Below are 26,262 nucleotides of genomic sequence, written 5' to 3' on the forward strand. Positions count from 1 at the left end.
TCCGGGCGGGCTCAAACACTCCTATGTGGCTCATCCAAGTAAGCCGTGATTTCGTATTCCGTCTGCACGCTCTAAATTGTTTTGCCGGTCCGACTGCGGAGATTGGTCGGGAAAATTCGAGACCATTGTAAAATATTTGCGGACCGACCCCCGGGGTTTTATTAACTCGGAACATTTGTTCCCGAGTGTCTGTCTACTTTTGTTCCTTTAAATCCAGCGCTGCCAGGCTTGTCATCATTTTTTATTTAACATGACCTCACGCGAGTGAAAGCGGTGGGGAAAGGCTAATAAGGTTAATTTATTCATTCAAATCGGGTCCCCTAAAACAACAAGTATGCGCTAAACACCCATTTTGGGGCCCACACATAATACAGCTCTGTTTGCCCGGTTGCCGCTGCCGCTGCGTCGAGAAACTCCGAAGTGAATTTAACAAATTAAGACAATTAGCGGTCTGGCTTTGAGGCCCCATCTCGAATAATTCCGCTAAAATATACAGCGTCTAACAGTATTACTACCATATTTAAACAAAGTTGTTTGTCTTTGGCGTTAGCTGAAGGCATTATTCATTTAGCGCCTCCACGCTAATCAACGGATCCTTGTTGTTTTAGGATTGTACGATGACTGTGTTTTTGTCACTTTTCTTTCCTTCACAGTGCCGTGACTAAAATGTGAGCTATAATTGAACCTTAAGTAGGTATAATCGACGAAGCAAATATTTTTTTCTGTTTTGTATTTCAACTTAAGTCAAGTTCCAGCTCAAAACGCAGGCAGGCAAAAGCGGTGCAATCCGCGTTGCATCGTTGCAAATCATCTTTCCCATCGTTCAATTTTTCAACGATATTAATCTCACATATTTTTTATAACAAATTTTGATAATTTACGTAATTGCCATAAAGCTTTATTGGTAATTTTACCTTTGAGGCTCGCCGCTGAATTCGCATTTGACCGAAATACGGTGGATGCCCTTAAGTACGTTTTAAGCGGGGCGTACCTCTTCGCAGATTCACTAGTAGAGAATTTGCAAAATTCAAAGTGGAAACATTTATTTTTCGACTGCGCTCTCGTGGAGTTGTGGCTTTAAGGAAACAAATTCAATTCCCGTGAATCCAATAAATACATCGAGAGGACTAAAAACAGGTCCCGATAAATGATTGATAGACGCAATAATCATTCAAAAGCAATTTCATAACTTTCCCAATATTAGCATCCACATCATCCTTTGTGGAAATTCATTTCCCTCGTCGATATATGGAAAGTTTAGACTTTGCGATCAACACTGTACACGTGTCTGAAATCATAGCCCCGAAAAATATGCAAAAGCGAAATAAGTGAGCATTTTGCACATTTGTGTTGCATTGTACTGCGCTTTTAAGCGGTCCCGTCGAAAGTAATCAAGCGGCGTCAAGTCTGCCATAAGGTTGAGTTGGGTAAGGTGACGTCTCGACATTATGAAATGGTATATTTTTCACCTGAACAAAAATCCGATATGGTAAATAGTTACTCCTGATACAATAATGTAATTAAACCCGAACCAATGTATGGAGGAGTGTACCCAGAAGAAATACGGCCGAACTGTAAAGCTTTTGGACGTTTTAGAAGCTGGCCAGGTACCGGCTCGGATCATCCCAGACAAAGTCATCCACTGGACCTGCCCCCTTTAGATCTTTTCTTCCGGCCTACATCAAAAATCGCGTTTATTGACAGACTTTTTAGGTTTAAAGGGGAACTACCAAGGAGAATTCTTGAAGGGTTTAAAATTGTTACGTGTGAACTAAAAAATCGATAAGCTTTTAGATTTAGCCACGGGCGATTACATGAACTGTGTACCTACAGAATGCAAGAGTGGTGCGGCAAATGCAGCGAAAAGACAACGGCTTGTAAAAATCGTTTCGATGGTCAATCTTTGATAAAGTTTCAAGATTGCAATGCTCGAAAAAAATTTCCAGTCTCACCGAATTTAAACAAAACGGTTTGTGGTTTTTTCGTCTTAAACGTTTTACCGTCGAACCTCAATTTGTCTTAATTGCACGGGAAGCAATCCCACCCGAGTTCTCTCCGTTTTCCTCTCGTTAGATCTTTATTCGCTCCTGCACGGCACGGCATGCCATTTTCAGCTAAATGAAGCAGAGTCTCTCCGGGGATCCTCGCAAACACATTGATATTCAGCGGGGATCCTTCTGTATCAGGTTTGCACACTTCTTGTTTTGTTGGATTATCCTTACATAGTATGCATGGCTGCCTTAACACGAGGACGACATAAATTTGTTCCTCGACGTGGATGGTGCACTGTCGGCTGCTGTTTTACGTCCGTCGGTTTAAATCTTTCAAATACGGTTCGAGATCAGGCTGAAATGATGCTTTCCTTTAAAACAGACAGGGACACTTCTATCGAATGCCTCGCACAATTGAACACGTCTTGGAACGGTAATTTAGAAATTCCGAAAGGTGACGAACGCCTCCTTATTCCGGTGCTGTAATAAAAATATCAGCATTCACGCGAGAACGCGAACTCCATTTTTAACAGATACGTTTCCAATAAAAGCGGAACAGGAAATATACGAGATTTTAAAATGCGAGCAGACATGCTACCTATATTTCCGAGATTCGTTCCTACTTCCATTATCCATGCAAAAATCTAACTAAAATATAAATATTTCATGGCAAAGGCGCATTTTGCCAGCATGAACCGTACGGGAGAGAAAAGTGGCTCGGATACAAAATAATAAAATTCCGGAAACGCAACATGAATATCAAAGAAGTTTTAGGTCTGCTTTTAATATTGTCTTCCCCCTTTTCTCTTGTGTGCTACTTGCAAACGCTAATTAACTTTTGACTGGCTCTCAACACTTTCAACCTAATTTTTTGCGGATTACAAACCGCGGGGCGGTCATTGCATTAAGCCTCGCATTAAGCATTGTTTACAGCGAATACAAAGTAAAGATTGTTCTGCATATGTATACGTAAATTAAGTAGACTCTGCATACATAGTCGCGTACATTATATGAAAAATAAACTAGCACTATAAACACGCCTTCTCTACAACAAACATAAATGTTTTCTATTTGCGATTCATTTTTACTCGGAAAGTTTGCCCACGGCAAACAACGATCGTAGCAATTTGTTAAACAAACATTACGTTTACTTCTGCCTTTCGTATTTATTAAATAGGTAAGTGATGTGTTAAAACAAGCGCTTAGACAAAGACGGAGAGTGGTATTAGAAATAATGAAGCTTTCACAGGTAATTTAGCTGTTGTTTTTTACGGGCAGTCGAACAAAGAGTCGAGTGTTTGCCGAGCAATTGTGGTCGGTCGTACAGTTTGCAATCGGGTTATGGTTAACTAAATTTCTCAAGAACCGTCCTAACCAAGCGTAAGAATATGAAACTGCCATTTTTTTTTTTTACTCGGCTCGGCTTTTTATGGTAATTTTGGTGCGCAACTGATGGCCATTTCGGTTTATGGTTGCTTTAAACATAATATTGCTGATGGTCAATGGCCTAAGGTCGTACATGCTACATACCAACGAAAACCTTCAGCTGTTCAGAATTTTTATGGTCGTAATCAATGATCTAGAATGTCTGCGTGTAACAGACAATTGCCGGCACTCCACTAAAATCGATACCGGTTCTTTAACGCAGATATACCATGTATTAGCATCCATATGACGTCATTTCCCCCATTTTCCTTACATTGCTTTACACTTACCATTTGTACAGTCCTAAATTTATATTTTTTTCATCTTCGCGATATTTTAAAATTTAGTGCGACAAGACTGAAGTGAGCCAGAAAAATGTTCCTCGTGCTTTATTGACTTCCGAGGTGGGAAACTTGATTTTTTTAACAGGAAACTACGTGTATTATTATTTATTTAGAATGCCCGACCACAAAGCAGCAATTAACCATTGCTTAAAATCTACCATTATTGAAAATGGATTGTCTCCCATTCAACGATTGGCAACCCGATTTTTTCAAATGAATGACTTTTTTCAATGGAACGGACAATTTCGTTTCCGGAGGCATGTAAAGTTTCCAAAAACCCGTTGATACAAGGGATAAAATTGTTATGGCGTGAAGACATGGGTGGGTCCAAAGAAGTCCTTTAGAGACCCTTAGAATTCGGTCACCGCAACAAATTGCACGAATTTCCGAAAAAAACTGAAAGGCCAACAGCCCAAGGCTCCATCGTTTTTTACGTTCAGGAATTTAGAAAACTCAATCATATTTTCGATTGACAATTTCAATATTCCTGAATGTTCGCGAGGCACACTCACTATACTTTGCCGCATTTTCACCAATATTTTCACATTTGCCCATAGCAATTCGAGTATGGAATCACAACCGAACTCATTAGTATTCTAATTAAGAGTGAAAAATCCCTCACACAACACAAAAGAAAATCGACAAAAAGATCGATAAACCTACCCCGATAATGGCATTCAGCTCTGTCATGGTGACTTGTTTGGCCCGTTCCACAGCTGTAGCTACCTGCTGTTGATGCTCCTGTGATAAGAACGGTAGGATTTGTGCTATGATGGCGTTCAGTCTTTTTGCTATTTCAGTCTGAAATAAATATCAACTCCATTGTAATTAAATTTCTCTATTCCTTAAATTAATATAATATATTTGACACCAAGGTTGTAAAGTAAATTATTAGGACCCGAACGACAAGTTTAAATCCCAAAGCGCGCAGCGCTAAGGAATCTAAAACGTGAGGGTATATAGCATTTTATAGGAAACAAAAAAAAAAACAACGCGTTTTGGGTCATAATGTCACCTTAATGGGGACTTTTAACAACAATGAGGATACTGGCAACATTGTGGCCGATTAGGTCACTAGGTAAATAATGGTCCATATACGTATCATCATTAACCCTTCATTCAACTTTTGAAAAATGCAAGAAATCGTAATTCACAGTCATATGATACATATATAACATGTGAATAAAGTAACTAATAGCGCACGAGCGTGAAATGTTGCGAGCTCCAACGAGGCCAGCAATCACGCTAGTTTCTTCAGGAACGTTCTTGTTGAGTTACTTACACTATTGTTCCCACGATCATGGACCATATTGCACAAAAAAAAAAGTTTAACCGAACGTGCGCGAATCGAACCAGGGCCATCGCAGCGAAAATCCGACGATCCGTTACGCAAGATTACATAGGCGCGAATAACACGCGAGTGTGTTAAGAGTCTCGAACACGCGGATGTGTTAGCATTTATTTTCACAACTACTATCTCCGTTGGCTATGTTCACTTTCCTATGAGTTCGTGGTTCATTCAACGATTTAATAGTTTACATATGCAGAGTCGAAGTTAGCGATAATCTCATGATGGATTGCAACGCCGTTTCTATATTACTTTTCTCAATTTAAACAATAATATATATTTATAAACGGAATTAATTCCATAATATGTTGTTTGATTCGATACCTGTCATGTAAAATTACTAGTTGAAATGGAGAAATAAATATCATGAATCTCATGAGACGTTTATTTCTGCTCTAGAAATGCTCCAATGGCGAGTGTAACTTGGAGAACAAGGAAAGAGAGGGAACTACAACTTTCTTGGTCTATGCATGATATGGTAGAAATTAATTAAAATGGGTCAGGAAATGAGAGTGGGAAATTAGGATGGTCAATGAGGGCGGAAGGTAGAAATGTGTATTACTTTTATCAACTTCCGATGAGGTTAAAAATGTCAGCATTACATAACCGTACATGATTGCCAATAAATTAGACTCCCTCCCTCATGCGGGTAGGGCAAGTGTCACCTTCGAATGAGAATGTCTCCCATGTTATTTTTACCCCCCACATTTTTACAATATGCGAGGAAAAAATTAAATATAATTAATATAACTATTAAGGCCTAAAAAAGATAAAAATTTAAAACAAACTTGACCCCGACGTGATTTGAACACGCAACCTTCTGATCTGGAGTCAGACGCGCTACCGTTGCGCCACGGAGTCACATACAGTACTGCTGTTTAATGTTTATAATAATATTGTTCGATAAGACATACAGTTAATTAAGAATGTTAATATTGGGCTAGATAAGATACGCAATAATACACACGACCCTGATAATCGCAAGTCACGAGTGGACACACCCATATACCGTTTAATAACAATTATTATCGATGAAAGGGTGTAGTTTAGTATACACATAACGATGGAGATACATGTATGTATGTAGAAGAAATACATATAGAAATTATACGTAAATATGTATATTAAAAGAAATGCCATATTTAGAGATATAGTCAGCAGATAATATCTGGTGCATCTGGCAATTTTTTAGGGAGGCTAGAGGTTTAGCTGAAGGTCAACTATGAGATTGTTAAAATTACTATTTAAACCGATTAAAACCGTAAGTTTTTATATTTTGCGCCGAGACATGTTTATGGTCTAGAAACAACCACCAACCTTTCCCGTTTTCAAAATCTCACTTATGTTGCTCAAATATGGAACACCCGGCACACAAATGAAAAAAATACCGGAATGTGTGGGTACCAAGTACTTAGTTGTTTATCTTTATAAAGTACGTTTTCTATTTTATTGAAATTAAAATGTGTACCAGGAAATCTCGTTTAAGCATACGTTTCTTGAAATGGCAATTTGAAGAAGTTAAGGTAGACATATCTCCAGAGAAGTTTCTGGAAATGGCCTTAAAACGGATAAAAGTCCAAGGGGAAAGCATATCAAATTACACAAATATGACCCATTTAGACTGTTTGATTTGAGACAGCCGATGTCTTTCTTTAATATGCGGCTCATCCATTACGTATCGAAACGAGACTCTTTATGTGCCAGTACCATAACTTCGATAAATTTGAATTACTCATCTCAAAAATTGTAGAAGCAATAAAACAGAAATGAAAAATTATTACGCTAACATCCTGTACCTCGGTAGCTCTAAGTAACATCGTGTTTACATAGTTTTAATATTATTTTTATGCGTATCGAACTCGCCCACGAACGAGTGCTGCCTCATTCTGAAACATCCTGCAGACTTTACCGTAACTCTAATAGCTCATCAATCACGATCAATTTCAATGGTACATTCTAAGATCGAGTGCGCATTCAGCCTCGCTGACCCAAAAAACTATGATTTAGGGTAGGGTAGTATTTCATAGCGTTTGAGCTTCTCAGCGGATACACGAGGGGCTCTAATTAGTATCAATTGCACATCAGAGGGAGCGAGAGGGGAAGAGGAAAAAACGAAGAATAATATGTACACTGCACTGGCAGAATCGGACTTGCACTGAACTGGAAAAATAAACACTGGTGTACAATGTTTGCGCGGAGCTAAGCAAACACTCGTCAGCGAAAGCTCCGGACTCTTTCAAATACACAGACGCATGAAAAAATCTACGATTACGGCAACGGGGGGTATGTTTGCTGTAACTGATACCGTGAATATGAGTTTTAGCCCACCCTGGTGCCTGCAACAAGACTGCAAAAGGCCCTGTAAAACTAATCGAAACCATTACCACATAACTTCAAGCAAGTATCAGACAGTTGCGAAGTTGCTGGCGATTATTTTAATTGGAAATATTCATGCATCATTAACTATCGCTGCATTTAATTTATTTGCTACTTGACCTGAGCCTTTTTATGCTACGCCTGTGGAATGTCGATAAAGTTCTTTGTTCGGTCAACCACTGCTACGGTTCCAATGTACCTTATAAAATCTCACATTATTCATGTGCCCAAAACGGCACAACTCGAAACCTCATTTAGACCACCCCCATTGTTTCGGTGTACCTCAAAACAGTGAACAATTAGCGAAGAAGCTGTTAAGTTTACGTCCGATACGAACTCGAGCAAAGCGGATCGTCTAATCGCAGCGGCACAAACTCCCGGTTAATTAGACAGTTAATTATCGACGAGGCGGTGTTCCGAGCTTTACTAATTAAAACTTTAATTAACGCCCCTCTTACGTTTGTCGACTCTAATTCGGGACCTGGAAGAGAGTCGTTTGCTGCCACTTTCTTATACCTTTCAAACATTTATGCTATTAAGCGGATTGTCGTAACACGTCGACGTGTGAGGGGAGCTTCAGCAATTTCCCACCGTTATTTTTGATCATCGTAAATTGTATTCGAATGTGTACTAAACTTCTGCTTTGAGGCAGCTAGAGTAAACAATACTGATTAAACATTAAATTAATGGAATGATATTGTGCTGCTATCTGTTTGCTTGGTGTCTCGTATATTTGCTCTTTGTTGTGACAGCTTACGTGTCAACCGAGCCTAAAACAAAGTATGCAGATATCTCTCACTGAATCTGAGTTCGCGGTTCTTCAAGACGTATTTAGAGGATCGTTTTACACGGCGGAATCAATTGACCTTTTTTCCTTATATGGTGATAATTATTATTATTATACACATTCATCGACAGTCTCGATTTTTCCCTCGATTTCACTTTTCCGCGCATTAATCCTCATTTTGTTCCACTTCAGCGTATTGGCCGTGCGGAGTGTCCCACGTTCTGTGATCGGAATTGGTCAGGAAAGCACATTTTAAGGTGGTTAAGGTTTTTTTAATAAACACAGGTCTCGATCTTCGCCCCGCGCAGCAGCCACTCGCCTTAAAATGTCCTTTTCTAAGTATTCCTAAAATCCTTACAGAAAATCCGGGACATCCTCTATGTTTACAGATTTACAAAGTTACAGGGTGTGTCCACTTTCTGTCGTCACCCTTTATATAAAAACGTTTAATACGCTTTTTCTCCACAATGGACATTTCGAGAACTGACACTTGGTTGGCAGTTGTGCGATTTCACATTTTATCGCTTAGCGTCGTCTTTCCCGACATTTCCTCTGATCATTTATAAAGTTAGTCACACCTCCCCAGAGTTTCCCCTTGAAAATTACAAAAAAAAAAAAAAAAAATCTGGAGAAAATTAATGATTTTTTCACTTCTCGGGGACACAACCCATAGGTGCCGTCCATCGCGTAAATCGATCTCAACAACAAACTCCATTTAACACGATATTTTCTTTGGTAAATTTTTAATTTAATGCCGAATGGTTGCAATGGTCAATTTCACCAGTAAGAGTGAATCTGGGGACGATGATTTTTTCCTAGTATAAAACTTTGAAATCCCGAGGCGATATGGAATTAAATTGTGTTCCAAACTAATCTGAGCTAACCCGAGTTCCATTCCGGTCTCGTTTCGAAATCTGCGGTTTAGATATTTGAAGTAATCTGATTTCGAGATCGGTCGACCTTTTTTGGTAGTATGGAACTCTGAATCTCAATAGTTCACGTAACCTGACCTAACTCATTTCAATTCGAAATAACAGACACATTCGTTCACTTTTAATAATTGAAATTTTATTATTCAAATTTAGTTTGAGAACGGGCAATGATGAAATTGGAACGCTCACACCTTCTAGCAGAAAGCGACTTTGCGGTCACCCTGTCTAAAATTGGACGGTTTTATACAATTATCTGGCTCATATTTCAAAATCAAATCTAATTTTTTGGTTAATTTCCTCAATTATCCGGTTTATTTTGTGACTATTTATACTCATTTTCATTCTCTATCAATTTGCAATAATCAATTGCAACCAGTGGAAAAGCCGTAAAGCAGATTTGCTTGTAAATTTCCATTTTGAAATTTTATTACTTACTTCATATTCATTGTACCCACTTCGGCGTAACCGCTAAAAGTTCCAACCTTAGAACGTTTCTTTGTTTTAAAAAATGAATTTTCAATCTTATTACAATTTCGTTATTTTAATAACATTGAAATTTATTGTAATTGTATTTGTGTAAATGCGTAATTATATTTGATTGTTCAAGAATTTACGCCATTATGAAACTACGTTACTCGACATGATAATTTATACATGAATCTTGACTTGAACTTAGGTTAATTTCAAGTCAATTCAAGTAGCCTCAAAACGAAGTCAAGCCATCGTGTTTACCCACGATAGAGTTTATTTGAAACAGTAATACAAAGACATTGTATGCGGTTGCATGCTTATTGGGATCTCAGAAACTGAAAAAGGTTGAGTGCGTTCCACATGATTGAACGCATTTAATAGGACATTAATTATTAGATTCACTTTCGTAACCGTTTATCCGATTGAATTTTAATCGTGCTCTGTCATTAAATCATTTAGTCTTAATTGCCTTCCTGCTGCTAATAACAAATTATAAAACTTAATGTATTTTATCCGAGTCGTACCAGCTGTTAATGGGTGCATACCGCGTTCGGTTGGTTGTCAAGCCATCTTAATAAGCCATATAATTCCTTTTATTATTATGATACTCGCCGCAGTATAAGACTGAAAACGAAGGTCAAGGACCACTTATTTCCCCAACTGAAGCTGAGAGCGTGAAACATCCGACCATCGATAAAACTGAAATTTTAATAAAAATATCATTGTGATGCAAATCTAAAACGCCGCTTATCCACGTCGGTCAATTTTAATAATTCAAATGATTTACGAGCCCATTCAATGGGGTTTAATTATGGCGGATAATCAGTCCGCGCGCTTTAAGCCACAGGAGGGCCTTCATTACGACGAGATTAAATGTTTAGGTTTACCGAGGCCTGCGAGTAGCTATTTTCGATCCTAAAAAGGGAATACTTTGTTGTTTGAATTAGATAGTCTAGTTCCTTTAATTGGCAATATTTTGATCTTTGACTGAACTTTTGCCGCATATAACATTTTACTGTCCCGCCCCTATCTGCGAAACCTAACAAAGCTCACAACTTTCACATCCGCACACGTTTGAAACACACTCGTCAACCATCAGAACACCTTTGTACCACCACATTCTTTGATGTTGCAAACGTATTGTTGCGTTCTCCCCTTAAGCAAAACTTGAAACATGTAAGAGAGGTATTTCGGGATTACAGGACCTTCTCGCAGCTCAACCGTGAAATCATGAGCATTATATCGCCTAGCACTAATACTTTTCAAAAGGGGATTCGTAAATAATATTAAATCTTGAAAGAAGTAGAGAATTAGTAAATTAAAGAAGTCCACATTTCTGAAAATACGGTGGTAAGTGGCATGAGAAACAACAGCTGGACCTCAGGAATAATATCAATCGTTATAGAAACTTCCAAAATTGTTTGCGAGACATTAGACCGTTAGAACAACGCAGGTCTCTCGAAAATGTTGTCTAGAACTTTCAGGAAGTGCCAAATAACTTAGCTTTATTCACCTTGCATCGATAGCTCTATACTCTAATCAAACGTTTGCTCATCATTTCCTTATATGAACCGATAAATATGAACTTTTAGTGCGTATTTAAATATTAAACAATCTAAGTGATCTACGTTGATTAACATTCAAGTTGACTTTTATGTTTGGCGGATGTTGGAATACTAACCAAGCTGCAAAATGGCCCTATACACTGTTAATTGGAAGTTCGACCATGGTGGGTGGTATGAGGGAATAGGGTCGGATTGATTTTCCATTCAAATGGCGAACATGTGCGTATCACCCGTTTTGTGCTAAGGCAACACGGAACAAACAATCCAGAACCAACATCAAATTAATGGAATGACATTGTGCTATCTGCATTTTGTAAACAAGAACGTTTATTTTGTGTCTTGTGTCCATTGGTTATTGCGCTGAGTGGTCGAACAAACAATACAGTGTGTCCAGGATAAGGATGCCTAAAGCGATCCATACATCAATCCTTTTGAATGTTCTTAGTTTTTTTTATTGTCCTCGTAGCAAACCACCCAAGAGCTTTTTTATTAAAAAAAAAAACAGAAAGTTGCCAATGGTTAAAACCAGATAACTAATTTCTGAGTGACTATAAATTAAAGTTGGATAAATGCGGAAATGCGATATGGCATCCATAAGGGAAAATATGTTCCGCTGTATCTTTCGTCATTTGAATAACGTGGCAACGGAATCAATAACAAAATCTGGCAACAGATTCTGCTTCCCCATAAAATGACTCCCTGTTTATTACTATTTCTATAATTGAGCCTTTTCTCCTTGTCACTTCTCCAACTCCAGCAAAATTATTTTAAAAAATGCATGGAACTTGTTAAAAAATGATATTTTGTGTAGCTCTGGTCTTACTGCGAGTGGCACAAGATAATGCATTTCCTCACTGGTCACATAAATAGCTAAATTTTCATTTCTACTGCAAAAATATGCCCGCCGAACCACTGACACTCATTAATTCCTATCTTATTCGATTTAATATGATTTTAATTAGCGAGATATTATTTTCCATGTCAATAATTATTATCGCTGACAGTCAGCGAAGCCCTGAAAACATACCCGTTTATTAATAAATATCTCAACTGAGCCGTTGGCAAATTTAATATTTAATGATCGTTATTAGTGCTAATTAAACAGCGGATTTTGCAACGATTAAAATTAATGCACTTGTCACTGTGCATCTCCAATGACTTTTTACCATTTAAATTTAGTTAGTATGTATAAAAGAGCCTGCTAAACCCACTAATCCATTTTTTAATAATCCCTCCCTTCAACCCCGTCCCGGGACGAGGGCATTTAAAATCGCAATCAAGCCGGGTAATCCGATTCGTACAACCCGATAACTAATTCATCCGACCAGTGGCGTGGGCGGTATGCATTATGTCCGACTGCACCGGGCATCGACCACTACATAATATTAATGTTTAGCCGACCGCAATGTGTTAGTCGACGTGCGGTTGACCACCTCGTGTGACGTCACCGTTGGCGTGTTTAACCAGAAAACCGCACTTGATGGTCTGGTCCGGTCTCGCGAACTGGACCGGATATGCACGATGGCGCTCTTCGTGCATACCCCATTATTATTTTACCATTTAGTTGCATCGATTGGCCCCAAACTGCGGGTAGATAATTAATTATTTGCGGTCTGAGTGAGGTCGGGATACGCGATCAGTAAATTCTTTATGGCAACCTGGGTTTGGCGAGAGTCGCCGGTTGTTTGCGATAAACAAAGAAAACCACTACACGCAACTTAATTTTAAAACGTGCAAATTCTGCCAAACAAGCATATTTTGTTAGATATTTGTTAATGGCACATTTGTTATCACCCTGAGTTTTTAAACGGAACATTTTTCTACGTATGGAGTGCTGAGTAGCAACACGTCAAACATTACCCATTCCGATCGCGAATTGAACGTACGATGATCCGTTCATTTCATCGCTTGTTGCTGAATGTTATTCTGTAGCAGTAATCAGCTGAGGTTACTACGAACCCTTCAAAAACAAAAAAAAAAGCGTTTGCCAAAATGAGTCACGACTAAATTGACTTTTGAAATTGGTTGTGTGATGCGCAGAAGACAGTTAACGTTCCGTTGTTGTTCTTTGTTTGTCATGTACAATAGAAAATTGGCAACCCTGGTGCGAAAGGACCCGTATATATTTATCTGTCGGGCAAACAAACACAAACCTCTGCTTGTTGTTCAAGTACATCCTTGCACCGGCTGCAGATTTATCCGGTAGGAGCAGTTTACCTAAAAACGCATACGCTGATGTGTATAGATCGCTCCAAGACATTTACACGCGTTTGAAAAATAAACGAGACGAAAACCCCCGGAGCAAACAGGCCAGAACAAACAGACTCGCATTAATGACGTTCCTAATAACAGCCCGTCTTTCCGTAGGGGCAAATATTTACGCTCAATGGTCGTTAGTATACAAAACAGTGACGTACGAGAATTATTTTCCGAAGGAAATAAAATGTATAACCAAATGCACTACTAAATATACAGACTTGTCTAGGAAAAAATGAGGGAGAAACGGGACTTGGAGCGGATCAGTTTTGTGCCCTTCGATCAAATTCGAAAAATCGCTTTCCTCTTAATTGTCACTATCAATTGCTCTTACGATTTTATTCGTGGGGCTGTCTCGTCAAGTGCTGCATCACTTTTAATTATGGTTCTCATACCTTCTGGTATATCGCTCTACCTTTTCTTGGAAGGGGTGAACTGACAGCAGAAAGAATGGGAAGACAAGCAAAAAAAATCAGTATACGATAGTTAATAAGTCAATTTCATGAATAAAATCAGGAAAGAAATTTACAGTGTCCAATAGGAAGCAAACAATACTACTTCAGCGACAAACTTGTATCCATGTCCGATGACATTTATCCGATTATTTCATCCATTTGCTGTTTTCCTCCTTTTCTCCTAATTTCCCTAACACTGACGTTTAGATAGCATTTTTGCACACTTACTATATATACGAAGTTTTCTACTTAAATACAACTCGTTCAACTAAAATTAGTCTCTCATTTTTAATAACTTTAACTGAAGAACGTGCTCGTGCGGTGCTTGGGCTCATACATTTTTCTAGCTTGGTAGTGCCGATTTACCCAAGTTCAGTGGTAATTTTCATTGCTCTTACTATATTACCCGTTATAATAACTGCGATAATCTGCAATAAAACATCTCAAAAGGGAAATGCTTATGTCAAAAGGCGCCGACACTGGAAAACCCCTCTTTGTCGCTGACGTCGATAGCGGCGTCGTCGATTCCATCATCCAACAACCCTGAATAAACTGCCGCCCGGAGTTTCTATTGGCCAAATTATTTGAGTTGCTGAACTAACAGTCTAATGTTTACCCTCCTCGGTATAATCCGCACTGGAAAACGAGCCGGCTTGTCTTTAGACAACTTTACTGCAACCTGGCTCTTACCCGTTATTTAAGTAGCAAAAGATAATAATTCTGACGCCATCTCGAAAAAAAAATCACTTGGGCCTTATTAATTGAAACCCTCCCCCGGGACGAGCCTCTCCCCTACCCAATATCCGAATTATTATTAAATACACCCTCGTCCCAAAAAGGGGAGAGAACATCATAATGATAAAACACGTTTCGATTCTTTGATAAGTTTCACCCTTATTCTCGCCCCTCGAGAGACCCTTTTGTGCGGAGGGTGAAAATTACACCCTTAGTGAAAGATGCTTATCTTTAACATTCTTCGCTTCTTCTATTCTAGCTTTATTTATTAAAAAAATAATAATGGGGGAAACCTAATAACCCTTCTAACTAATTTATAACGTCATGAAAATTAGAGGATGTTCATTGCTGATTTCCCCTAACGATTTCAATTAAACAATAGACAGATCAGGAGACGGTGCCCCATAACAATGGCTACATTACATTTTTATAGGGGTTAGAGCCACAAGGGGCGCTAATTCGAAGTTAGTTCTTCATTCGAGCGTAAAACTTTTAACAGGGCTGGTCTCGGGGGAGTCCACAGAACTACAGATAATTGACAGCTACCGCCAAAACTTAAACAGATACGCTTTCAAAGAGGTTTAATATAATTTATACTCGTGACGGAACTCGCAAATTAGTATAAGTAGGAACTATACGAGTAATTAAAAAGGATCATGTTCATTATACTAAACGTACTCTGGTAAAAACGGTTTTTGACAAAAAGGCGACTGTAAAGAATGCTGCATTCAAATGTATTTGCTCATGTAGGATGGATCTAATCTATTTTGTTTATGGATAAATTTATCATTAATATTCGATTGACTGGGAAAAGTGTGGAAAAAACATCCAATTTCCATAGCGGTCCAAAATTTTAAACAAATCGTAACAACATGAACATATACATACGTCATAAATTTAGAAACCACCAAATGACCAATGATGAAATAATATTATTTTGTCATTATAAGAATCAACATTCCAGACTCGAACATTAAAGTTTGCAATACAGTCCTGTTGGGAAACGGGAATGCCGGCGAGGGTCCCTTGAATAAATTACAAGTAGGTAGCTGCTGCTTATCTGATCCCGAGTATATGTTTGCGTCACCTCCGCTTCGCCCATTTGCGGTCCCAGGTGTGTTTAGCTATACACACAGGTGACGGTTTCATTATGTCTACATATATTCATGACTCTGCCCCGATATTTAACCTGGATGCCGTTGGAAGGGTCCTTTATGTCGGTTCAGATTTAGGGATCTAGAGCTTTAAGGTTATGGGATACGCGAGGGGAGCGAAGTCAAGTGTGGGCAGTTTTTTCGTTTGATACATGGGTAGCCCGAACATCCCAAATTGGAAATATGTTGTAAGAATCACCCCTGAGGGCACGTAAGAATGGAGAAAGTTTTTCCACATCGATGGGTTAGTGGGGATAATGAACATCTATGGCCAGAAAAAAGTCCCGACGTAAACCCATTACATTTAGTTTCTAGGGATTTCCTGAAGTCAGTGAGTATACAACTCCGTACCTAATAGCAGAAAGAGATTACGGGATAATATTCAACAAGACGACAATACAATCAGAAATCATAACCAAACTCCGTTTAGAACGCGACATAATATTGATTTAAACCTTTGATAATGCATTGATGTAAACGGTCGAAATTTCGAAAATTTACTTTGGCTCATTTTTTGTACTTTTCAAAATGTAGGTCAGATTCATAGTTCAGTTAAGGACATTATTGATTTCGTTAAATCAAGTACACGTTAACTACAAGATATGTCTACATACATATATTCATAACTCTGTCCTGATGTGTAACCTGGATTCCGTTGGAAGGGTCTTTTATGTGCGTTCAGATTTGGGGAACTACTGCTTTAAGGTTATGGGACACTGGGGGGGAGAGAAGTCAAGTGTAGGTAGCTTTTTTTGTTTGATGTATAGGAGGCCCGAACAGGTTAAATTGAAAATAAGTCGGAAGAATCACCCTTCGGGCCACATAAAAATGGAGAGAAAATGACATAGTTTATGAGATTGTAAGGAGTGATTCTTGGGCCGCGAAGATGAGGAATGGCCACACTGTTCGCCTCCTAAGCTATCCACTGGATCAAAAATTTGACAACTCATTCTTGAATAGTGTCACGAAATGTGGGTCCTGATCTCGCCTCTTTTTATTACGGCGAATTACAGTTCGGGTCCTTGTTACGACAAATATACGTAAAGGAAAGCCCTTAGGCTTGCATCATTTGGAGAACACCTCAATTGGTGGGGATTCTCTAATGAAACTCCCAATCCTCTGTATTATAAATGATGGGGACCAATATCCACAATGCGAGCTATAAGCCTAGAAACAAAATCGATGCCATTCGTCTACGTGTACAATCCATTGAGGCTATTAGCGCAATTACATTTTAAAAAATTCATCAATGGACTTTCCAAAGCTTTGCGCAATGAGGAAATTTCGTATTCCTCCCCGTTTCCCTGTCATTAACGTCAAATATTAAGGGAGAAAGTAAATTGGTTTTGCAGCGGAAAAAGGGTCATTTACGTAATTTATTTAGAGCCGTCTATATTTCGCCCGACTGTACAATTTCTCTGTTCTGAGTGGGGCCAATGTGTTTGAATCAAACACATCACTACAGCTGTCACCTAATATAAGCTAAAAGGGCCCCATGCACCGACACCCCAACCCCCATGCCTAACCAATTAAACTCTCGAAAAAATCCACAAAAAACCCGTGGGACAACATGTAACCATCCAATCAACTCCCTCGGGATAGAAAAATAAAAACACGCACACATCGGCATTGTTTGCGTTCGGCATCGGTCGACGTGAAGCAGAGGGAACGACCCTCGAAGGGCCCCGGGAGGACGACGGTGGCCCTTCCGCGAAGGACAAGGACGGGAAACGACCGGATCTTTTGTGTAACGTTAAGCCCACAGCCTCGGGAAAGTGGCCACTGATTCGATCACGAAGCGTGCAAATCGATGTTCGTTTCACCCTCTTCTTGTAGCAGGGGCGTCCGTACAATGTCCTCGTTTCACATATTTATTTTCCATCGCACTTTCAAGTGTTCACCTCCATTCTCCTTTTTCTCAAGTTGATATATTGCTCAAGGGACAGAAGATTTGGTCGGTGATAAATTTATAGGGCCACAACGCACATGAGGCGAACGTATACCTCCGCCTATGATTCTAACCACCCGTCAAGTCGGTTTAGGGTCGCTCCCCTCCGACTAAATAAACCACCCTCGGTTTTTATGGCACGTCCGCAACGATCGTAAAGCTCCTCTTTAACGGGCGCTAATTAATTTAAAAGCTGAAAATATTTCGACGATTTGTCTTTTATGTGCGCCCGTATATGAACACGTGACATGAACGCCATTAAACAAACAGTTCTGACTAAGGTCTGACGTTAATATACGCCTTGCGATGTGGGGGATATTTCGGCAATAAAAGCCACGTTTGTGGCACTGAACTAAAAATAAATAACTAAATAGATCAGATGTAATCTTAAGTAATATCTGAATCATTTAGGTTTAGCTAACCACTTACACACGGTAGACACGAAAAGAAGAACAGAAATGCAAAGGATCAAGACTCGAGGCGATCTCAGGGTATCTTAAGACAGAAATGTAAGAGTGTTCTGAACGAATTGGATGGCAGTACTAAGTAGTAGATGAACAGCGATTAGTACCGGTCTTATGGTGGGGCGAGGTTGGACGACGGCCCAGGGCGGCGGAGTTTCCTGGTCGGGGAGTTTTCTTGAGGGGCAGGGGTTCGATGATTAAAAATTTCGCTCATAGCCTCAGATTTGCTATGGGCTGGTAGCGACTAGCGAATTCCATAGTTCAAGGTGTAGGATGTGAGAGAACTGCATTAGAAGATGCATTTTGCCGTTACTCCCAGATTAAATTTGTCGGTATGGCGCAATTAGTTTAAAACTAGAAATCAAATTTCATACCCACACCTCGTAAACATCAAAGCTAACATTCAACTCCTCACGGGAGCCTTAGCTGGACGACTATACTGAATTAACTCGTATACAGGTTACAGTCGCGAATTACTCTCAGATTACATACTTACGAGCCCGAGCAAAAAAGCCGACTTTACTCAGTAATTAAAGCAGAGCTCGAACTGTTTTTAAACAGGTGTTGCAGGTCTTCAAACTATTTTCTCTAATAAAGCCACTCCAAGTCTTATAAGAAATGAGAGACCGTTTCCTTCGCGATGGCAATCCAAGTTTCGTCGCGTTTCGGCATTTTACGCGTTTCCTCCACCAAATTGCCCCAGAAGCTTTTCCATTCTCGATCCAGCACGATTCTTTATCGATGCAAATTGAATTTTCAGGAGCAGGAAAGGGCCCCCGGCTCCAGCCATTCGTTGTGTGTGTCTCTCTGTGTGTTTAGTCCCCGAGGACAAGTTTATCGCGAAAGTTAAAGTGCCGCCATTCGGGCGTGAGGAAATTACTTTTCGCCTTTTGGCACGTTGTTCTTCAAATTTTGTTTTGACGTCCCGTTGCCGAACAACGGCTTTATAAGCTTGAATTTCAAGAACTCCTCCTGTTTAAATCATGAATTAGAGAACCCTAAAGCCCCTCTCGTGCATCCGTCATCCGACGAAACGATGAGTAGTTTGATTTAAGGGCAAGCTATACGACATCCGAATCTTGAACTTTTCTCATAAATCGTATTGTATTAGCCTCGACTATTATTGTAATTTATTTCGAAAAAAAAAATGAATTAACGACGCGTCGGATGACGGATGCACGAAAAAGGACTTTGAACCTTCGTCATTCATCCGTCATCCCACAAAACAACAATGAAACGGGCAATTTCACTGATCAACACAAACGGATGATGATGGAATTAGATCATTAGCCTTTATCGATGCCCCATAAAATTTAGATGTCACTCGATCCGGTCAGTTGCAACGAACGAGCGGTAAAGTATCACTTTGCGCATTTGTTCGTTAAATAATTCCACTTTCGATTATTTTCTAATTATTTTACGATCCCCGTCAAGCGATGATGGCGATGCCGGATCATCCTGCCGTCAGATGAAGGATGCATCAAAAGGGCCTTCAAGTAATTTGGTGTTTGACAGAGTTACCATCATTAAGGACAAAAAATTAATGCTCCAAAGTTCCATTATAACACACATTCTAGGAACAGTCACTCCACAATTCCCGTAAAATTACCGTTAAGTAACAGTATCATAAACTTAAAACGCGTGTTACAGCGGAATTTCACCCGCGGATGTGGAAAGTCGAAGGGGTTGATTTGAAGAGGGTCGGAGTCGAGGAGAATGACGTAGGGTGTGTTAATTGCCTGCGGTGCGGTCTGCGCCCCTTGAGCCCCCACCCCGTATAATGTTTGCATGTGTAAGTAGTGTGTTTGCCGAGTGACGCCCGTCCTTCATAGGGGCCAACGCATTAAATGCTCTTTGAAAGTGAGATTTAAATTGGGGACGATGTTTGCTTTCGGGCGAAAAATGAAGGGTAATCGATTCCGGGACAGGGGTGGACACAAAGGTGCATAGAGGAATAGAAAATTGCCCTTGTATTTACACTTTTCATATTGTACTTGAAATGGATGAAAGTCGAGCCTTCCACAGGCGATATCTCACTGAAATCACTGCTTTTGAAATATTGTGATGCCTAAGTAGGCGTGTTCCTGCAAATACCTTAAGTTACATCTTACGTGTCTCGCCTAATCGACCATTATGAAAGTGATCAAGCGCAACGATTAAACACTGCCGGATTTTCGCTGCGATGAGCCGGATTCGATTACCGCATGGCCGGGTAATCTTTTTTTTTTCTTTGTATAATATGGTTCATGATCGTGGGAAAAATATCATACATAACTTACGAGGAAGTTTCTATACGCATTCGCGCGTCCCGCCCGCGGCTCGTCCGCTACATTTCACCCTCGTGCGTTAGGCGTGCGAGAGATAAATTACCGATGTATGGCGATAACTGAAAGTGTAGGTAACTTACCTGTTTGTGCATTTCGACGTTGAGTCCGTACGACATTTCGTAATACTGAAAATGAGAAAAACCATTACAAGTTTAGAAGAATCAGGTAGGTTCTTAAAAGCTACCAGACCATAACCAGTACAATAGATCAAACAATTTAAAAACTACGAGTCCTTCCTAGAATTAAGCGAACGAAGTTTCGCTGAAAACCGGCCCTGACTAATCAACAATTACCATCCAATTAATTATGTTAAGTGCTTTTTTTTGCCGAACGACACATTGTCGCACCTGTGCTAAACGAATATATTATTTATTGGGGGTACATGTTTGCTAAGATTTTGCCGATGGAATTTGACAGGTTTTATTTTTCAATTTAATTGGCACTTTCCTGAATTTTTATCGCGGATATAATGTAATTATTCGCGGTAAATTGACAGCAAACAATAGAGCGATTGTAGGTTGTACCGTGTGGGCGCTGAATGCCGTTGAAAACATGGAATATTAGCTTACGGGTATGTTAATTGATTTTTTGGAAATGTTTGATTATGGTTGTGACTAGGAACCGCCCACGACACTTTTTGTATTCGCTGTTCCTTAGTAGGGCGACAAATTATACAGACAGAATTATACGGGGTGTGCAAGGCTATCGCCAGAAGTGCGGATTCTTCACCTACAGGGATTTCTACTGCTTACAATGCACCTTTTAAGACTGAATCATTAGAGGGATATAATTGAAAAACTTCTACTTACCATCACATAATGCCTCTGGATTTCAATTTTTTCGCTGGCAAGTTTCTCACAGTCTAACTTGAGGCTGAAATAAGAAAAGGAACCATTACTTTCTCATATATTCTTGCGATGAAATTATGCAAGCAGAAAATTCAGTATCCGCTCAAATGAACAGTATCGAAGTCGACAACGTTGTGAATTTCCCGCGCAACATGCATTAGTCATAATTGGCTTATATGTCGTAAGTTTAGTATTTGTGTTACGTGCCAGCCTCAATTAACGCTACAATTTAATTTGTTTGGAAAATGATTCTTTCCGCTTTGAGGCAACTTTGATTACTCAAATTTTTTTCAGATCCAATATAAATAAATATCCGAATTAACAATCCTATAAATTTACTCATATGTTTTAATATATTCATACGAGGGGTTTATATTCTAATAACACGATAAACTATACAAACAAATAAATTTGCATTCTTATTTTATTTCATTCAATTTTTAAATAGAACTTGCATAAGAAGTTACATCGCAAACCACAATAAAACAGTATGTTTATTGCATCACAAATGTCGCCAAGCCGTAATGTAATAATTTAATTTTTTGCTCATTTTAGGTATTTTTTGCCAACTTTAAAGTCCAATAATTCATTTTCGTTCATTTGTGTCACAAATATCACGGTATCACAATCAGCCCTTCATACTTTCCTTGATATTTTCCGCATTTTCGCATATATTTACCCCATTTTCATTCCGTATATATTTCACATTTGCATATACATTTTCTGAGCAATTTCTTGATTTGTAATCCGCATTTTCGTTTAACCCTCGTAATGAAAATATCTACAAGATCAATGAGTCATTAGACTAAGGTAGTCCGTTTTCACGTAGCGTTACCCGAAACACAACGAACAAAAATCGCAGGACCGTATGAAGGAAAAAATTCTGATTAATTCTTGAAAAGATCCTCAATATGTTTCAATTATCTGTTCCCGTACCCTAAATCCATCACCGGCTACTGCTAACAGACTACTATCATCCTACCATCTACCGCCCATACAATACCTACATAACCCACATGTAATAAAGGCCTCATTAGTACCAGTATCACGGCAGTAAAATTAAACGAACACATTCCCGAAGAGCCGGGCAGCATTCAGAACTGCCGTGGTACTGGTTCTGGGGAATGGTACTGGGTGATAGTACCATTTCCATGTTGGTCGATTATGTAAATAAACGACCGGGGATCGATGGATTGTTTCGGACCATTATGGACAGCGATAAATCTTTATTAGCTCGCGATTTGGAATGTTTTCGATGTGTAATTGCTTTAAAGTTGTTTTTCAAGTGTTTTCGAGAGGTTTCGGTTCTTGCTTACGGTAGGTTAGGGGTCTGGTTAAATTTATATGTGAGGAGGTTCCTTGTAGGGTATCGATGATTATTAATTAAAGTCTGTTATGCCCAACTTCCCGACAGCAATTAAGGATCATTTAAGTTAAGTGGTTCTTAATTAAATGTGGTGGTTGTGACTGTGTTAACTTAGTCAGCAAACGTTACAGTCAACAGATGTGGTATCTATGTAACTATACATATCTTAACAATATAAAATATAAAGGCTCTTTCGGCACTTGAGTTAAAACAGAAAGTTTAACACGTGAGTCGGAAAACGAAAAATTTGCACATTTTAAAGTCAAAGAAGAACATGCAGAGCGATTCAAAAAGGGCACCATTCCTAAATTACGTCACTCTAAATGGAACGCTATCAGTGTTATGATTGCCTTGTGTTCCATGGGTTATTCTATAGCAATTCCTCCGAACAATGTTTACTTGAATTAAATATTCATATATTGGACGTCATCAATCTTCGGTGATCGGAGATTGAAAATTGGAGTTATTTTTAACTTCTAAAAATCGTTTCCGATATCTCAAAAGAAAATAGAAAATTGTTGGCTATTCAAGAACATGGAGCGCTAGGCTTAGCACGGTATAGAAATTATTAAGGCGGCTTAAGCGGATCTAAGAGTCGGCTCTAAGTACTGACCTGTGATATTGGGCCTGGAGGAAGTTGAATTCTTCTTTGATTCTGTCACAGGACTCGCCAACTGTGAATTTGAAAGGTTGCCCCGGCTGCGGTGGACCCTAAAAAAAGAAAAATGAGTCAACAAAATTGTTTAATACAGAAAAATATGGAATAAACTACTAAGCAATACGACAACAGACGTGAAATGAATATCATTTTACAATATATATGTATCAGTTTTTTATCGAATTTTTGAAATTACTGTGGTGTTCTCATTCGTTCGAATTTCAAAAATGTGTAAATATGTCATTTTCACTGGACTCGTGGCATGAATTTTTAGAGTAATTTTCCCTGCAACACAGCATGGTTTCGCATATATTTATTCCAACCCTGGAAACGTATGCACAAGGTAATTTTAAAGATGTTTTATTAAGGCTTGTAATTGTCTAGGTTAACTCCATTCCATTCCCACCATCAATTACTGTCATGTGTTCTCTTTTTTTCATCTCAGCTTATGTCTCGGCTTATGCATTGCCGTAAACAAGTTATTCGCTTATGTCGTTTATTCCAAATGATCTATAATCTTTTCTGCATGCAGGCCCATCCAATAATATGTGATTACCCTCTGTGCTGAAACAAAATTAAATTTGAAAACAAGCCCATAAAGACATCAATAAATAAACAACACCCAGGTAACAACCTCTTAACAAACGATAAGAGGGGAATAATCGCGTGACTGGTAGTTATGAAAAAAATTCTCAGTTTGCTCGTTCGTGTCGGGATGTAATTAAGAGGAAAAATATTATGACGCCTAACTGCTTGAAATTCCCCACTCGGCACCATATTACGACCCCAAGATGTAAACGCGCAATCGGTGGAAATATATATTTACACCACGGGTTCCACTCGTTAGAATGCTAAAACCGCAAACGACATGCATTTTCATGATTATCATTTTAAAATTCCTCTAAACGAGATTAAAGTACTGCAAAACCGCAAACGCTAAAAATCCGATGATACGTTTCAATGGGAAACCAACGAGTGGCATTGAAATTAACTGATATTGGGTTAAGATCGCCACTTACCGCAACGACCGTACAACCGGTCCATTGGCAGCTAATCATTAAATAAACTATAGATGATGATGCAGCTTTCTGGATATGCAGACTGTAAGTGTAAAAATGTAACAGTAAAAGTAAAATCAGCATTAACCGTTCCAGAACGTCAATCATCGAACAACAGTCATTTTATACAATGAGGCGTTGTTTAACGTATCACATTACAGTCATTGTAAAAATAGATTTTTCATGTGTACTCCCTTTCGTGCTGCCGATGCTGTTGACTGGTTGGGTATAATAAAACCCGATGGATATTTTAACGGTCTTTAACACTTAACCGGATGTTACGTCATAGGTAATTTATTTTATCTGCGTACACACTTTGCTCGGCAAATATTGGTTTTTGGCCATTTTTAAATGTTTGCACAGGCTGCGTATTATTTCGTCGAGCCAATATTATTTTCCGGATATTTTATGTATTTATTTACTTCCACCGACAGTGGTGTATTGAAGTTAAATCTACATGAATCTTAAAGAAAAAAAAACTCATATTTTAGCAGAGGATTCACCCCTCTCGCACAGCGGCCAGAATCTCATCGCCATTCTTGCCGCCTTCGTCTGCCGTTTTTAAAGAAAATTCGCGTAAACCAAAGTAGCAATACTGACTGTCAGAAGAGCACTTAAAGATCCGATTCTGTAACATCCGGTGCATATTTGCAGCTTACGGCAGCGATCTCTGCAAACCTCATTGTTTTACATCAAACTTGGGGCGACACATCGTTAACGTCAGAAGTAATAGTTACCGAATCCGGGCATAAGCGCGACGGATAAACAAAGGCACAGAGGAGCTAAATTTAGAAAAAACTTGCAGGTGTAACGTTTTGGAAAATATCTTTACTAATAACAGAAACAATCTACAAGTGATCAAAAGTACCCGCTCTGCGCTGCGTAAATTAGAGGTAGGAAAATGTGGAATTTCACCGTGTCGAGATATTAACGAAGCGTCAGCAGCACCCGAAAAGAGTCTCAACATTTTTGCATTATTCATCTCTTATATATCTCAAATAGTACCTAAAAGTGAACCTCTAGAGCTTTTAAAATCTCTGTCAGGTCATATCAAGCCTTTCCGAGGGCGATGACCTGGTTGGATCGACCCAATATCATTTGATTTTCAACTAATCCGGATTGAACCCATCGCAGTCGAATTGAACAGTTAAGTGTGTCCGAAACAAATATTTCGAAGCCCCTGCATTAAAAACTCGAGGGCTTTTCGTACCACCATCACGATAAATCTTTATAGAAGTTTTTCCACGATAATCTAACTGAAATCAAAACACAATCCCTTTTTGAAACTCATTTCTGATTGAAGTCTCTTCTATCGCCGCACAAAATTCGTCCCAGATTTAACACCAATTATCTCTTGGGGTTGAGCTTTATCAAAAAAAAAAAAAAAAAAAAAAAAAAAAACACACTTGAAGTAGTGTTTCATCGAGGAAAAAAGTTTAAGAGGCTTAATCCGTCATATCCTAAACCTTGAATGAACTTCTAAATGAATTATTAATAAAACCTAACCGAAAAAAGTTCGACGTATTTTCGTATCCGGGAAACTCGAGGAATTGAAAGTTCCTGCTCCAATTACCGACGTTGTTAAGCTTTAAAATGAACTTTCGGGCCGAATTTTTCGAAACTTAATTAATGGAAATTTTCTCCCCCGGGCGGTGCTTGCCGAGAAAAAGAGTTTTCTTTTAGGTCTTAATAGAGCATTGTGTGATTAAGGATGAAGTAAACGAATGGAAGAGAGACGGGAAAATTTAAATTAA

General features: G+C 39.0%; 1 protein-coding gene and 1 non-coding gene across 4 annotated transcripts in view; both read right to left on the reverse strand.

Annotated features, from left to right (window-relative positions):
* Nucleotides 1-26,262, reverse strand: part of LOC136339369 (transducin-like enhancer protein 4) — a 79,906-nt gene that overhangs the window by 36,615 nt on the left and 17,029 nt on the right. For all 3 annotated transcript variants that reach the window (XM_066282560.1, XM_066282559.1, XM_066282561.1), the window contains exons 2-5: nt 23,406-23,503; nt 21,388-21,451; nt 20,659-20,703; nt 4,424-4,561 (exon numbers count right to left, since the gene is read on the reverse strand). In XM_066282560.1, coding sequence (XP_066138657.1) covers nt 4,424-4,561; nt 20,659-20,703; nt 21,388-21,451; nt 23,406-23,503 — 345 coding nt within the window. The remainder of the gene's footprint in view (nt 1-4,423; nt 4,562-20,658; nt 20,704-21,387; nt 21,452-23,405; nt 23,504-26,262) is intronic.
* On the reverse strand, nt 5,898-5,969 carry TRNAW-CCA (transfer RNA tryptophan (anticodon CCA)). The gene has a single exon. It is a non-coding gene; the product is annotated as a tRNA-Trp (tRNA).

This window comes from Euwallacea fornicatus, chromosome 5 (assembly GCF_040115645.1).
Source record: "Euwallacea fornicatus isolate EFF26 chromosome 5, ASM4011564v1, whole genome shotgun sequence".
NCBI lineage: Eukaryota > Metazoa > Arthropoda > Insecta > Coleoptera > Curculionidae > Euwallacea > Euwallacea fornicatus.